General features: G+C 42.2%; 1 protein-coding gene across 1 annotated transcript in view; it reads right to left on the bottom strand.

The window, feature by feature from the left end:
* TRPC7 (transient receptor potential cation channel subfamily C member 7) overlaps positions 1 to 14,487 on the bottom strand; it is a 1,109,978-nt gene that overhangs the window by 141,129 nt on the left and 954,362 nt on the right. Inside the window, exon 8 of the mRNA XM_085618014.1 lies at positions 2,954 to 3,175. Coding sequence (XP_085474140.1) covers positions 2,954 to 3,175 — 222 coding nt within the window. The remainder of the gene's footprint in view (positions 1 to 2,953; positions 3,176 to 14,487) is intronic.

Raw genomic sequence — 14,487 nt, forward strand, 5'->3', positions numbered from 1 at the left:
GCAACAAATGTGTCATTTGTTTATTTCTTGTAATATTGCGCAATATTAGAAGTGCTTTCTGATTGGTGATAAATATTCCTCCTTACTTTTGATATATCCTTTCTGTAGGTAAAATGTCAGACATGCTCACAGACACTTATTTTCTGCCAACACCTTCCTTCGTACACTTTTCTAAGAACCCCATTTGTCAGACACCAACCAGTGGCCGAGAGAACGCTTTCTGTTGCATCATTCTTTGGTCTCCATTTGTATCGACAGAAGCAAGCTTGCCAACCCTACTGACACTAATATAGGTGGTAGGCCCAGGCTACTAAAATAAACTCATCGAGGTAACCCAATTTCTTTTTTGGTAAGCTGTTGGTTTAACCTGTGAAAACCAGCTCTTTGAGCAATCACAAAGCAGCAACATATGATGTATGGAACAATATACTAATCTATTCTACTTTTAATCAATCAATCAATCAATCATGAAATTTATATTGCGCACTACTCACCCGGAAGGGTCTCAAGGCGCTTGGGGGAGGGGGGCTGCTACTGCTCGAACAGCCAGGTCTTGAGCTGTCTCCTGAAGGCGAGGTGGTCCCGGGTCAGTCGCAGGTGGACGGGCAGGGAGTTCCATGTCTTCGCCGCCAGGTAGGAGAAGGATCTTCCTCCGGCGGTGGTTCTCTGGATGCGAGGGACGACGGCGAGGGCGAGGTTCGCGGATCGTAGCTGGAGGGTGGGCGTGTAGAAGGTCAGTCGGTCGTTGAGGTATCTTGGGCCCAGGTCGTGGAGGGATTTGTGTGCGTGGGTGAGGAGTCTGAACGTGATCCTCTTGTTGACAGGGAGCCAGTGCAGGTCACTTAGGTGGCTCGAGATGTGGCTGCGTCGGGGGACGTCCAGGATGAGTCGGGCGGAGGCGTTCTGGATACGTTGAAGTCTTTTCTGGAGCTTGGCTGTTGTACCGGCGTAGAGGGTGTTTCCGTAGTCTAGTCTGCTGGTGACGAGGGCCTGGGTGACCGTCTTCCTGGTCTCAATCGGGATCCATCGGAAGATCTTGCGGAGCATGCGAAGGTTGCGGAAGCAAGCTGAGGAGACGGCGCTGACTTGTCTGGTCATCGATAGGGAGGAGTCCAGGATGACGCCCAAGTTGCGTGCGTGGTCCGTTGGTTTGGGTGCGGTGCCTAGTGCCGGGGGCCACCAGGAGTCGTCCCATGCGGAGGGCGACGGTCCCAGGATGAGGACTTCTGTCTTGTCCGTGTTCAACTTCAGGCGGCTGATGTTCATCCATTCGGCGACGTCTTTCATCCCTTCGTGTAGGCTGGCTTTGGCGGTGTCGGGGTCTCTGGTGAGGGAGAGAATCAGCTGGGTGTCATCGGCGTAGGAGATGATGTTGAGGTTGTGTAGGCGTGCGATGGCAGCGAGGGGTTTCATGTAGATGTTGAAGAGAGTGGGGCTGAGCGATGATCCTTGCGGGACGCCGCAGATGACTTCGGTGGCCTCAGAGCGGAACGGAGGGAGGCGTACTCTCTGTGTTCTGCCGGAGAGGTAGGAGATGATCCATTCCAGGGCCTTCCCTTGGATGCCGGTGTCATTGAGGCGTTGGACTAGGGTGCGGTGGCAGACAGTGTCAAATGCTGCGGAGAGGTCTAGGAGGATGAGTGCCGCTGTTTCGCCGTAAATCCATAAATATTGGCAAAATGTATTTTCTGCAAACGCCCACTAGGGGCTCCGTTGGCCATCTTCCTTTCAGTCCTGTCACTGTTGCATAACATTGCATACCTCTTTTTCATGAAATAAGAAGTGGGATATTATTTTGCTATTTCGACTTAAATGTACAAGTCAATATTTAAGGAAGGTTTACCACACAAGCTGCAACCAAAAAACAATCTTTTGTATTTTGGGATGACAGCAGTAACCCAGGGTGGGTGTGAGTGCTGTCCAACAGTAAAGTGGTACAAAAGCTCTGCTACAAAGCTGTATGTTATGCTACGTTTGTTATGCTATGCACATTTATAGAGCGCCATATGACCCGTCAGGTTAGTCCGATGCTGAGCCGATGCGTGTGCCTAGCCCTGCCTATGGTAAGTTGGTTAATCGAAAAGCCAGGTCTTCAGCTTCTTGTAGAATTCAAGAAGAGAGAAGGCAGCTCTTCTGTGGTCTGGGAGGCCGTTCTACTTCCACACTTTGTGTGGCATTACATACTCCTATGTTTCTTTTGTAAAAGATTGAAGAATCACCATAATAGTGCAATTACCATGCGAGTATATCAAATTTTCAAGCGAAAAACACATTGTGTGTATCAACAAATGGATTTTGCCCTCATATGTAAATTCAGGTGCATAGAAGCCTCTAAGAATGACAGCAAAATGCTTTTATTTTTGTTTATATTGCGCAAACTTGACCTGGTATCGGGTATCAGAGCGCTTTACATAGCACCAGTTGCGTTACATGAGGACACACATTCATTTTTGTTTGGCACGGGGAGATTAAGTGATTTGCCCAGAATCACAGGATATTTAGTGTCATTGTTGAGGCTTGAACCTGGATCCCCAGATTCGAGGTCGACCGCCCTAGCCATTAGGCCAACTCCTCTCCCCCTGCTTATGAACCAAAGCAAACATCACATGCTGTTAACGTGTGAGCCTCCTTCTAATTAATTGCTCATGTTTAAAAAACATTGATACCATAGTGAATGTTATTAACAATTTGCATTTATGCTGAACATATTGAGAGCTATATTTATTAAATTCATTTTCTATGTAACATAAATTTCAGTAACAAAAACTAGATAGAACTAATTTCACATTGTCAGAATTATGATTTTCAAATTGAGTAAGTACAGGCAGGCTATTTTCATTTTAATATGGCTTACTGAGTGCAGAATATATGTGTTATCTTGGTTTATAGCACCAAAACATACTACATGAACAATGTGTGACTCATTATGATTGGCTTGAAGCATTAGACTTACCCGTGCATTTGAATTTAGCATGCCCATTTCGAGGTCATTCTCACAGTTTTTGGCCTTTGATTTACACAGTTTAACGAGGCACATTTTTATTCTCATTATGAGATAATAAAATGATTTTGGGCTTGGCACTAGGTTGTAAGGAGCTGGAAGAGTCCTTCCTTCATCAAAATATGATAACCAAAGCTTTGCTCTTGCAAATTTCCATTCTACATCTGCGTCCTCCTAGAAGAAAAAAATATATCTTGTTCATTGTTTCCAGAAGCAATGTATCTTGCACAATTACAATTATCTCAGCCCTACAGATGGCTGTCGGATTCTAGAGAACAATTAATGCATTTGTTAATCACCACTCTTATTCGCAATCATGAAGTATTATGTTGAACACTTAGACAAATTAAGTCAATTAAGGATGATTGTGCAAATCTGGCATAATTTGATATTATGTTGATATCTTCTGTCTAATACACCGTGGACGTGGGATGCATTCACTGTTTGTAAATTGAATGTATTAGGACCTGACAACAGAACATAAAGTATAAAAGAAGTTCATGATGTTTAGATCACCTCATTTGCCAGTAGTTGATGTTATAGGACCATGCTCTCATATCCTCTTGTTCTGATTGTAACCTCTCTCTGCATGCATTTAGTTCCACTGTATTCATTTAGTTCTGCAATGAATCATGCTACAGAAAGGTGAACAATTCATAACAGTTAAATGCAATTGTGACTGTGAGGAGAAAGGAAAAGGGTATCCGCTGAAGTAATTTAAAAATGCTCCAACAAATTGAAAATATTTGAATAGAAAAGGAGGATCTCAAATGAGCCTCCTATGGCATTCTTCCAGATTGCAAGCTCCCATAAACCAGCAAAAAATACAGATACTCATCTTAGGTATGTCGAACTTACCTGCAACCGCCCCTTAGCTTGTGGGTACCTCAGTTGCCTCAACTGTTTGACTCGCCAAGTTAGTTGCAACTGTGATCTTCCTTACATCTTGTCACAGAGAGGAAACCTCTAGTGAAGAAGGCTTAGCTCCTGTTGAACAACATCCACTCCACAACACCCCGGGTGTCAACCTTTAACATGTAGGACAACAATCTGGATGTCTCAGAAGGCATACAATGGAATGTATTTATTTATTTAATTTTACTTTTTCTGTCGTCTGTCGGCTCCATCCCTAACTCCATCACCCCCTCAACCCCTGCCCTACCACCCCAGCATGCTTACCTGCACCGGCCGCTGCTAGGTCAAGCATGTTTGGAAAGTTGCCATGTGGAAATGCTGATCTCTAAGATTATCAGTTCTTTGAAACACAGTTCTTCATGCGTGGTGAGAATCTAGAAACAGAGGGATCACAACATCTCCTCCCAATTGTAAGACTTCCCAAGATTGATAGAGCACCAGACCTGAATTGCGAAATTGCAACGTACACACCTCCAAATATTGAGGGAGGAACATGGTCATGCAGCTCATACAGGCTCTCTTTGATAGGGTCAATTTGAACCTGCAATAGCAAGTCTGGTACCTAAGGTAACTAGGGGTCAACAACCAACTCTAGGCCCCCACTAACACACTTGCTACCAGAGCCAAATACTATGTGGTCCCTGTACTGTGTACCCAGGTTGAAGGAAGACCTTCATGCTTCAAGGGAATGGATAGCAATTACCACTCACATGCAGATTTCACTAACCAGTCACTGTCTCATCCCCACTAAACAGAACCCCACTATTTTGCTTATCCATACCACTGACTAAGGGCCTGATTTAGATTTCGGCGGACAGGTTACTCCGTCACAATGGTGACGGATATCCTACCCACTGAAATGTGAATCCCATGGAATATTATGGGATTTATATTTCGGCCAATGGGAAATCCATCACCGTGACAGTGTAACCCATCCTCCAAAATCTAAATCAGGCCTTATATAAAGAACTTGTTTTGTTAGCAATTTCAAATAATCATCCATCGACCTTCTTGTGTATGCCTGGAAGTGGGTGCGGTAAACATCCATTTGTACGTGGTCATTAAACCGCGTACCATTACTACGCAAGCGTTACAACACATGCTATAACAACGCATAGCCATTTCTATGCATGTTTTTACATCGCATGCGCTGTAAAAACGCAAGCGTAGTAATGCGGAACACATCGTTGTGAGGAAGCGGAGGCGTTTCCACACAACAACGCGCAACGATCACTGCCCCTCTGACGACGCAGGAAGAACAGAGGACACAAGGAGAGAGAGGTAAGAGGGGCTGTTTTAAAGGGTTTAGGGTAGGGGCGTGTCGTGCAGGGGGTAGTCTTTTAGGAATAAGAGTAGTGTTGTGTTTGATGAGTAGTGTTTTGGGGTTTAGGGTAGTGTTAGGGTAGAGTAGTGCTTAGGGGAGGGCTGTGCACGGGAAGTGTTTTGGGGTTTAGTGTAGTGTTGTGGTGTTTGTGTAGTGTAGGGTGGTGTTTTAGGGTTAAGGGTAGTGTTGGGGTGTCGTGCAGGGTAGTGTTGTAGTGTAGGGAGCGTACTGGAGAAGGGTGAGGGTCGTGCAGGGGGTAGTGTTTTAGGGTTTAGGGTAGTGGTGTGGTGTTTGTGTAGTGTAGGGTAGTGTTTTAGGTCTCAGGGCAGTGTCGGGGGGTCGTGCAGAGGAGTGTTTGGGTGTAGGGACAGGACTGAGGGTCAGAGGAGGGTTGTGCAGGGGGTTGTGTTTTAGGGTTAAGGGTAATGTAGTGGTGTTTGAGTAGTGTAGGGTAGTCGTTTAGGGTAGTGTCGGGTAGGTCATGCAGGAAGTGTTTGCGTGTAGGGGCAGGACTGGGTCACAGGGTAGGGTCATGCTGGGGGTAGTGTTTGAGGGATTAGAGCAGTGTTGTGAAGTTTGTGTTGTGTAGGGTAGTGTATTTGCATTTAGTATTTAGCGTAGTGTTGGGGTGTTTATTTATTTATTTTAAACATATTTTATTAAGTTTCCAAGTGTTGGGGTGTTTATAAAAAGAAAAAATGCGATATTCAACTATGCAGTGTATTTCAATCAAAGTAATGGCACTTTTAATGCATTTGCAAAGAAATGCGAACTTATAAATTGCGTAGTAACGGTACACGCGAGCTAAAAACAACGATGTAAAAGTATACGTTGTTTTTGTTCGCGTTGTATCGACATACATTCGGTGGGTGCATGTGAGTAATGTTACAGAATGTGTTGTAAAGTCTTGATTATGTGCCTTCAACTTTTGGTCACAACACAGAGTCATTCATGTAGTGACATGGTCACACAGTCTTAACAGTCACAACACATCCAAGTAAGTTTGAAAAGATAAATATGTATATAAATATATTTATAAAATAAAAAACAAAATGGGGCACCAGTTTTGGGTATATGTTTGTTCTAGTTGTGAAGTAAACAGTCATTGGGGAGGAGAAAAATACGCAAAGTAGAGTCATCTTCAAGGAAAGTGGGCATAAGAAAAAAATACATTAGGGCTATCATGGAAATGACTCTATAAATTGTCCAGTGGGAAAAATGAAGGCACATAAGGAAAACATTCAAAGCAAAAGTAACAAAAATGTCAGAAAGTCCTAAAATTAGATGCAAAATGCAAGCTATTGCTAACTCAAGCATCACCATTGCTGTGTGCTCATCCTCCGCCAGAGTTTTTTTTGCTTGTGACCATGTCACTCTCTGGGCAGATGGACCCTCACTGTTGGTTTTCTCTTCATTCTCTTGAGGTGTGGTGCTTTTTCCCTTCATTCTGGTGAATGCCTGAGGCCCTACATCTCTTCCCACCTGCCATTACATTTCCTGCTTTCTTTATGGATTCCCTCAGAGAAGAAATTGTAAACGACCAGAACATATGAGCACAGACGTCATTTTTTTATGTACATAACAAATGACACAATGCCATTATTTCTGCTGACATTGTCACTCATGCCTAAACCCTGTATCAGGCAAGGTTAATATTCCCTCATTCCACTTTAACAGTGAATGACTATGGGCAACAAAGGTTCAGGAGTAGCACAGGGTATTTCCTCAAACGATGTAAACCTTTGTCAAAGATATAAGCAGCACAACATTTGTGAATGGGATACTGTAGCTTACTTAATCAATGTCACACTCACAATCCCTCCTCAAGGCAAAAAGGAACATAGGGATGATTCTCAGGAAAACAGAGCATGATTTACACTAGCAAGTGGCCTTTGCTGTTCACAGTTTTTTACACTGTAAGTGTGTGAAAATGTCTCTTTTTGCATGGTCATCCCCATCTATTTTTGACTGATGCTGCTGGCTTTTTGACTCTGAGCATTGGAACACTGCTAATCGGGCCCCAGTGCATATGCTCTGACCTCTAAAACATGATTAAATCGACCAACACCTAATTGTCATATTTAACTTATCTATAAGTTCTTAGCATATGGTACCGAAAATACACCCATGGCATAGAAAGTTAAATGTCACCTATGGAATATAGCACTACCGTCCCATCCACTACCCTAACCAGGCAAACAGGACGTCAAGCCTACCACAGTAGCCTGGCAGCTACCGTTTCAAAATAACCCTTTTGACAGGAGATACCTTTCCTTTTAAATATTAACAAATAACACCTATGTAGGCCTTACAGCCCTCAAAGGCAGGGTGCTTGGAATTTAAAAGTAGGATGTCCACTCCCTTCACTGGCTCCTGGTGCAGGAACAAATTAGATTCAAGGCCCTGTGCCTAGTGCAGAAATCCATGCAGGGGAATGGGCCTCCTATTAACTCTGCCATGATCCGTCCCTATAAGGCTAATAGGAATCTTCGGTCAGACGAGTTGCATCTGGCTGAGGTCCCTAGGATCAAGAAGGCCAGGAGTGGTGCGCGCCTCTTCTCTTATAACGCTGCCAAACTCTGGAACTCCCTGCCACTGTATCTTCCCTTGGTTCCCAATCGTCCTGCTTTCGTAAACAACAGAAGACATTTCTTTTTCCTTAGTTCTCTCTGCCTCCCCCATGTCAGACCTAGCGCTGGGATGCTCCCGGGTAGCCATGCGCTTTATAAATGCTTTCTCATTTCATTCAGTCATTCATTTAATTTAATGTGTAAAAATGTAAAGCTAAGTTTTCGTTACAGAAAAGGACTAAGGCCCTCATCAAGATGACAGTTGGACTGCCACTGACAGACTGCCTGTGGCAGTCTGACTCACAAACAGCCCTAAGGTCCAACCACCGAATTTCAATACTGGTGGTCGGATCACAAGTAGTCGGAGGTCTGACAGCAGAATAGAGCCTAAGTTCCAAGTTAAAACCGCTGTCGGGCCAAACTTAGTAGCGGGGTACCATCGCAGTCAGTCTCAAAGCATGTCAAGATCAAGGTCTACCTTGACCATTGACTACTAGTTGTACTTTGTATCTATTTGGATATTTCTTCAAGTAAAAATTAAAAAATCATTTCTGTGGTTCGCCTTATTGAATTTTCGTCATTTTGGTGCCATTTTGTTAATCAAATTTTACTCTTTTCTTATAAATTGTAGTAGGATTTTGAGTGTGTTGTGTCTTTGATTTTTTACATGTGCCTTACACATTTTGTCTTAGTTACACCATTGAGCTCATGTTTTAGTTACTAGAACCTTTAACTGGACCAAAACTTTATTACTTCTGGTTGGCCCTCCATCCACCCCCAACTAATAAACTACTTTCTCTCATTCATACACACTTTTCCATCAGTCTCAACTCTGTTTCATTGCACTTGCTCTTTGATATTTGCTTCAAATTTAAGCTGCCATCACATGTCTAGCTGGTGTTAGTGGAACAGGTAATGGAAGAAAGATTGTTTATGCATCATTCAACATTGAACTTTTTGAGTGTTTTACATTGTCGAAATGGGTGAAGTTTCTTGTTCACATTGTCTATTACTGAAGTCTAACATTTCTGAAGTAGACAGGGATAGACGTCACACAGGGCTTTAACAAATCAAATTGACAGACACTCAAAAGAATTGGACATAAGATCATGGTAACATAAACAGTATTTTTCAATGTTAGACATAATCTATTATTTTGATGACATGTGGGGTGGCATGATGATCAAAAGAACGAAGGATTTAACCCTGATCAGTTGACTGGGGGTGAATGCTTGATTTGCTCTGCATTCCGTCCATCATTTGTGGGTCTTTTGAGATGTGATATGACTGCATGTAATACATATGTTTATGTCAGTTTTTCATATCCACACAAGAGTTACCCTGACCACATGGCATACAGGCATACAGATAACATAAGTATGATAAGTTTCATTTAGTAGAAGAATTGACCCAAAAACATTTGTAATCCATAGGTGAAGGAGGCCGTATTTATCTGCAAAGGCTTGCCACTGTGCGCCAGCTCACAAGCCTCCCACTGATCAGTGCAGTCTGGCCAAGCTGTACTTGAGACCCTCCTGTTTCATGGGTGAGCTGGCGCTAGCATGTCTATAGCTGGGAGGATATCCCAACCACATCTTGATCCTTAAGGTGTCCCCAGCACAAGGGATTCCTCATTTGATGGGTGTGAAGATGGACTTGCAGCACCTGGCAGTGTTAGCCCAGATGCCCAGGCATTGGTCATTTGGGTCTCTCAACCCACATACAACTGAAGGTATTTTTGGAGAACCCGCTCCATGATGATCTTAAATTTGCCTAAAGAAATTGGCAGCCCCCTCTTCAAGCTCCTCGGCCAACTGCCTCTGTTGTCTGTGGCCCTTTGGGAACCTGAATGGAGCCATAGTTCTCTGGTAAGACATACATATAACAGCTACTGCATGGTAATTTGTACCACATGCTACACTGATCTCGCACACAGAATTTGAGGAGTACAACAGCAAACCTTGCTTGAACAAGACGTCTTCAGTATGACTTAAGAATGCCAAAAGTGTGCTCCAGGATGCCTCACATTTGTATGTGTCCCTGTTCACCTCTGTTAAGTCATGGTGTTTGGACATCCAGGGAGGGTGAGGCAATGGTGGGAGATGCTATAACTGACACCACCTGCATCAAAGGTATGTGGTATTACTTTACAGTTGTTACCAAGAGAATGCCTCAGACAGTTCCTCATGCATGCAGTCAATGTTACTGTCAAGGGTATATTGGGAAGAGGTGAATGTATTGTGAGTGAATTTATATGTGAAGCCATCCCCATGGTGAATATGCATTTTTCACTGTGAGTTGGTAAACTTACATATCAGCCACCAGTTACCGAAATCCAAGTAACCAAATGTGGTGCAATAGCAGAGTGTTAGAAACTGTAGCTGTCACCTGTTCAGTGAGGAAAGGCAGTGTACCCATCAGGAAAGCACCTCTTTATATTGCAGACAATTTCCATATTGAATGATTCCTGCAGTATCTGATGCAGAAAGGGTGTTCACTGTAGCAGAGTGGCTGAGGTTTCACATGGGTGCAATCAATATTGGCTAAGACCCAGGGGAAGTGTGCAACAGAAGAGATTTGCCACCAGTTACCTTTTCGCCATTGAATGTGGTATGGTAATATACTGATGTGCAGGTGGTTAGGGTGTGTCTCATGGTGCAAGCACCTTGATTGACTGAAAGATGTTCACGCTATTCACAATGACACTCTGGAAAAAGATTCAGTGGACAGGAAGTAGAAGGCAGACAGTTTGTTGAAGTTTCATGGATGGATGGGAGTGGGTTATAGGTGTAGTGAGCACCTATTCCAAATCTGCAAACACATCATGTATCACATCAGACATAAGAGGTGTCTTGCCAGTTCTGTTTCCTTTGGATAGTTCTGTTTATCCTCTCTCTCCTGCTCAATTAGTTGTTCCTCTGGATGAGTAGGAAAGATGGTAAAGATGCGGTACAACATTTGGCCATGGCTTACTTCTCATGTGGACAGGCTGTTTGTAAATGGTTGACGGTGTGAGGTATTTCACCTGACAATGGGTGTTGCAAAGTAAATACTTGATTACTCCACCTTATTGCAATGTCCGGTGTGTTCAATAGAAATGTGGCCTTGTAGTTCTATTTGTTCTTTACTCAATCTGAAGTGAATATTTCTTATAATGTTTATTGTTGTGTAGCTTAGGTGACTTGCAACTGGATTATACTTTTGTAGGTGTGTTTTTGTATTTACATGTCCCTCCCTGTGCCCCTCCATAATTTTTCCTTTCCTCTTCTCACTATGTAATAGCTATTATCCGTTTCTCTGCAACTTTACCATACCCCTCCAACATTTACAATAAAAACGTTCGCTTACAAGTGTGGAGTAGTCCACCCTCATGGCATGGGGCTTCTCACATAAGAAAAATGAAATGCATAGGCAGAAACCTCCCCCACATCTCTATGAGTTGCACATGTGAGTGTGTGAAGCAGTACTACATGAGTTCTAAATTACATGCTAAAAAAATAATTGGTGAATGTGCCCCATAGTGTTTTGTGTGCTTTTTAAATCTGTGAGAGTGTTTGAGACCTTATGTCATTAATCCTTGAAAAGAAATGCAATAACTAGTAATATATAGTGAGAGCGGGCTTTGGTTAACACCCCTCAGCCTTTGGCTTACATGTGGTTTTACCATTGATTGGATGGGCCCATCAAGCTTAAGGCATTTCGAGTATGATTACATTGTTGTATTTATGTTCTCATTAGGTTTTAGTAATGGGGAAGTAACTAGTCTTTTTTTTTAGACTTCCAATGTGCATGGTGTCTAGCTTGTAATTATGAGCCAATGTTTGTTCTTTGATGTATTTACCTAACTGAAACAATGACATAATATAACAAAACCCACCCTAACCTAACAGCGCATAGTATTGCACAGCATAACTCACTTCACAATATAATAGTATAGAGCGGCTCAACACAATGCACCCTAACATACTATAGCACATCATAACACTACCCAACATAACATAGCATAACACAGAGACCATACACAATAGACCACACCCAGCATAACACAGCACAGTACAGAATCACACAACATAACACACCCTAACATAACACAGCATAGCACCACATGGACCAAAAAAACTCACCCTCATATAACACAGCATTGCACAACATAGCACAGCATGAGACAACATAACACAATATAGCATAATATGGCACAACATTGCTCTTCATGACAAAACATAACACAACACAAATAACGCAGTATATCACAGAATGACATACCACTGGCTTGGCATAACACTGCATACCACCAAGTTGACATAGCATATCAAAATATACATTAACATCATAACACTGCACAAAACAACACACTTACATACCACAGCACACGTGAAATAATTCAGCAGAGCTCAGCACACAACATAACACAGCACAATATAACCTACCATAGATAGCAGAGCGGAATTTAACATCCTTTACTATAAGACAGCATGTTACATCCTGGGACAATACACCCACTTATAGATCACCATAGCACAACATAACACACCCTAACATAACACAGCAAAACACAACACAGACCACCCTAGGACAGCATAACATAGCTCTGTGTGACACAGTGTAATACACCCCACCATTACATAACACAGCATAGCACATCAAGGTGTATCTTAGGACACCCTAACATAATACAGCACAGCAATTATGACATAACATTACACACAGTAGTGTAACACAGCATAGCACTACACAACATAACAGAACCCAACAGACCATGATACAGTTTAACACAAACCACAATATTTTAGCCATATCCCACAGTAGTACAACTTAAAATAGCATAGTAAAGCCTAACACAGTGATACATTATAGTACATAACAAAAAAGCATTTTTTTCAAGTGAAAGAAAGAATGTCACAACATAGTATAGAAAATTGCAATATAACATCCATATAGTGTGTACAATCCCTCAATTGACAATGATTTTGTTACAGAGATCTATGCGTCGCCTGAAAAGCATATATTTGAATTGTGGTGCACTCATTTCTTTTTTACCTCACTAGGATGAGAGGACAAGCACATCTGATTAGGGTAATAACTTGTCATCAGTGTCTAGAGAAAAGGCCAGTACGGTGCTAAGTGAAATTACATTTTGCTGGCTCCATACCTTATTCCTGGGTGAAAATGTAATGAATAGACGGCGAATATAGCACATTACAATGCGTGCTTTGACAACGCCTCAGTTTACAATGCGGTCGTTACAACGACCGCGTTGTTACTACGCGTGTCATTACATTGCAAGTAGTTTCAACGACTTGCTCTAGGGGGCGCACTGGACTTATGCATAGTATTAATTACTATTCCTACTCCAGTTTGCGCAACAGCAGGGAAGGTGTTGAATTTAAAATCCAACACATACTCTGGTGTTGCATGCCCCCTAGAGCAAGTCGTTGAAACGACTTGCGATGTAATGACACGCGTAGTAACAAAGCGGTCGTTGTAACGACCGCGTTATAAACTGCCGTGTTGTTTGTGTTGCGTGGTAAACGTTGTTTCTCCCAGGCAATCAAAAACCATGTTGGACCTACAGAGGCCAGCTACATAATGGTCTGTTTACAGCTGTAGATTTTTTGTTTAGTGATGCATCTTTAAATGACTTATGTGAGCCAAGTGTCTATATTGAACTGTTTGAGTAAGATGCTTCCCAAACTTAAACAGAAAGGGAGAACCTAAGAAAAAAAATGCTTGTTGGCCAGGAATGCTACAAAACAGGGCATATTTTATTCCTGATATATAGTTTTTATGCAAATACCTATAGATTGTGTACATTATTACAATTTTTTACAGCATTCTTATGCTTCATAAACCTGATATACAGTTCTAAAAATCAATAAAACAACTTTTAAAATACACGCAAGGCCTTTTTGGGTAATAAAGTCCTTGTTTGCCATTTTATCCCAATTTCTACTACACAACAATGTATACATTGAAAAGTAGTATAACTTTGTTGTGTGATTGTGAAATCTCAAAAATGTGAATGAGTGTACTGTAACCTGAATAAATCCCACACCAGGTCCATGCAGCTTGGCCTTTACTCCTCACCCACACCTACACACAGTCTGTACGAGGTTTAGGAGCCCACCTCTACCTCAATGCCCTAGTCCCACTGTCTGGGTTAACCATTTATTAAAGTGTGCTTGAGGCAGTGATATAATGTTAAGCAATTTCCTAAGATAATCAACAACATATAGGTTTCTTTAACAAAGGGATTCCTGGAACGTTTGTACCGGAAATGGAAAATGTCGCCCACACACTAATAAAAGTAATATACTTTGAAAAATGAGGATGATGAAACATAAAACCATAGTTTAGGTGACTGGAAGTAAGCTTCGGTTTTCTTGTTGAGCCAAATTGGGACTTTATTCTAGAGGCACTTGGGAAGAAGGCAGAGAATCTTAAATGCAATCATTTCAATTCTAAGTAACCATAGGATGCTGCACAGTGAGGACCTTTGGCATATCTGAGCCGCTTCGTGAAGCTGATCGTCTTCTCTCTTCTGGGGTCCCTGAACATGCATGCCATTGAGTTGGGCTACATTATTTAGGGTACAAGAAGATGTCTAAAACTTTGAGAGATATTTATTTTCAGTGAAATGTACCCTTTTTGTAGATCATTTTCTGAACTGTATTAGAGAC

The sequence above is a fragment of the Triturus cristatus genome, chromosome 7 (genome assembly GCF_964204655.1).
Source record: "Triturus cristatus chromosome 7, aTriCri1.1, whole genome shotgun sequence".
Lineage (NCBI taxonomy): Eukaryota > Metazoa > Chordata > Amphibia > Caudata > Salamandridae > Triturus > Triturus cristatus.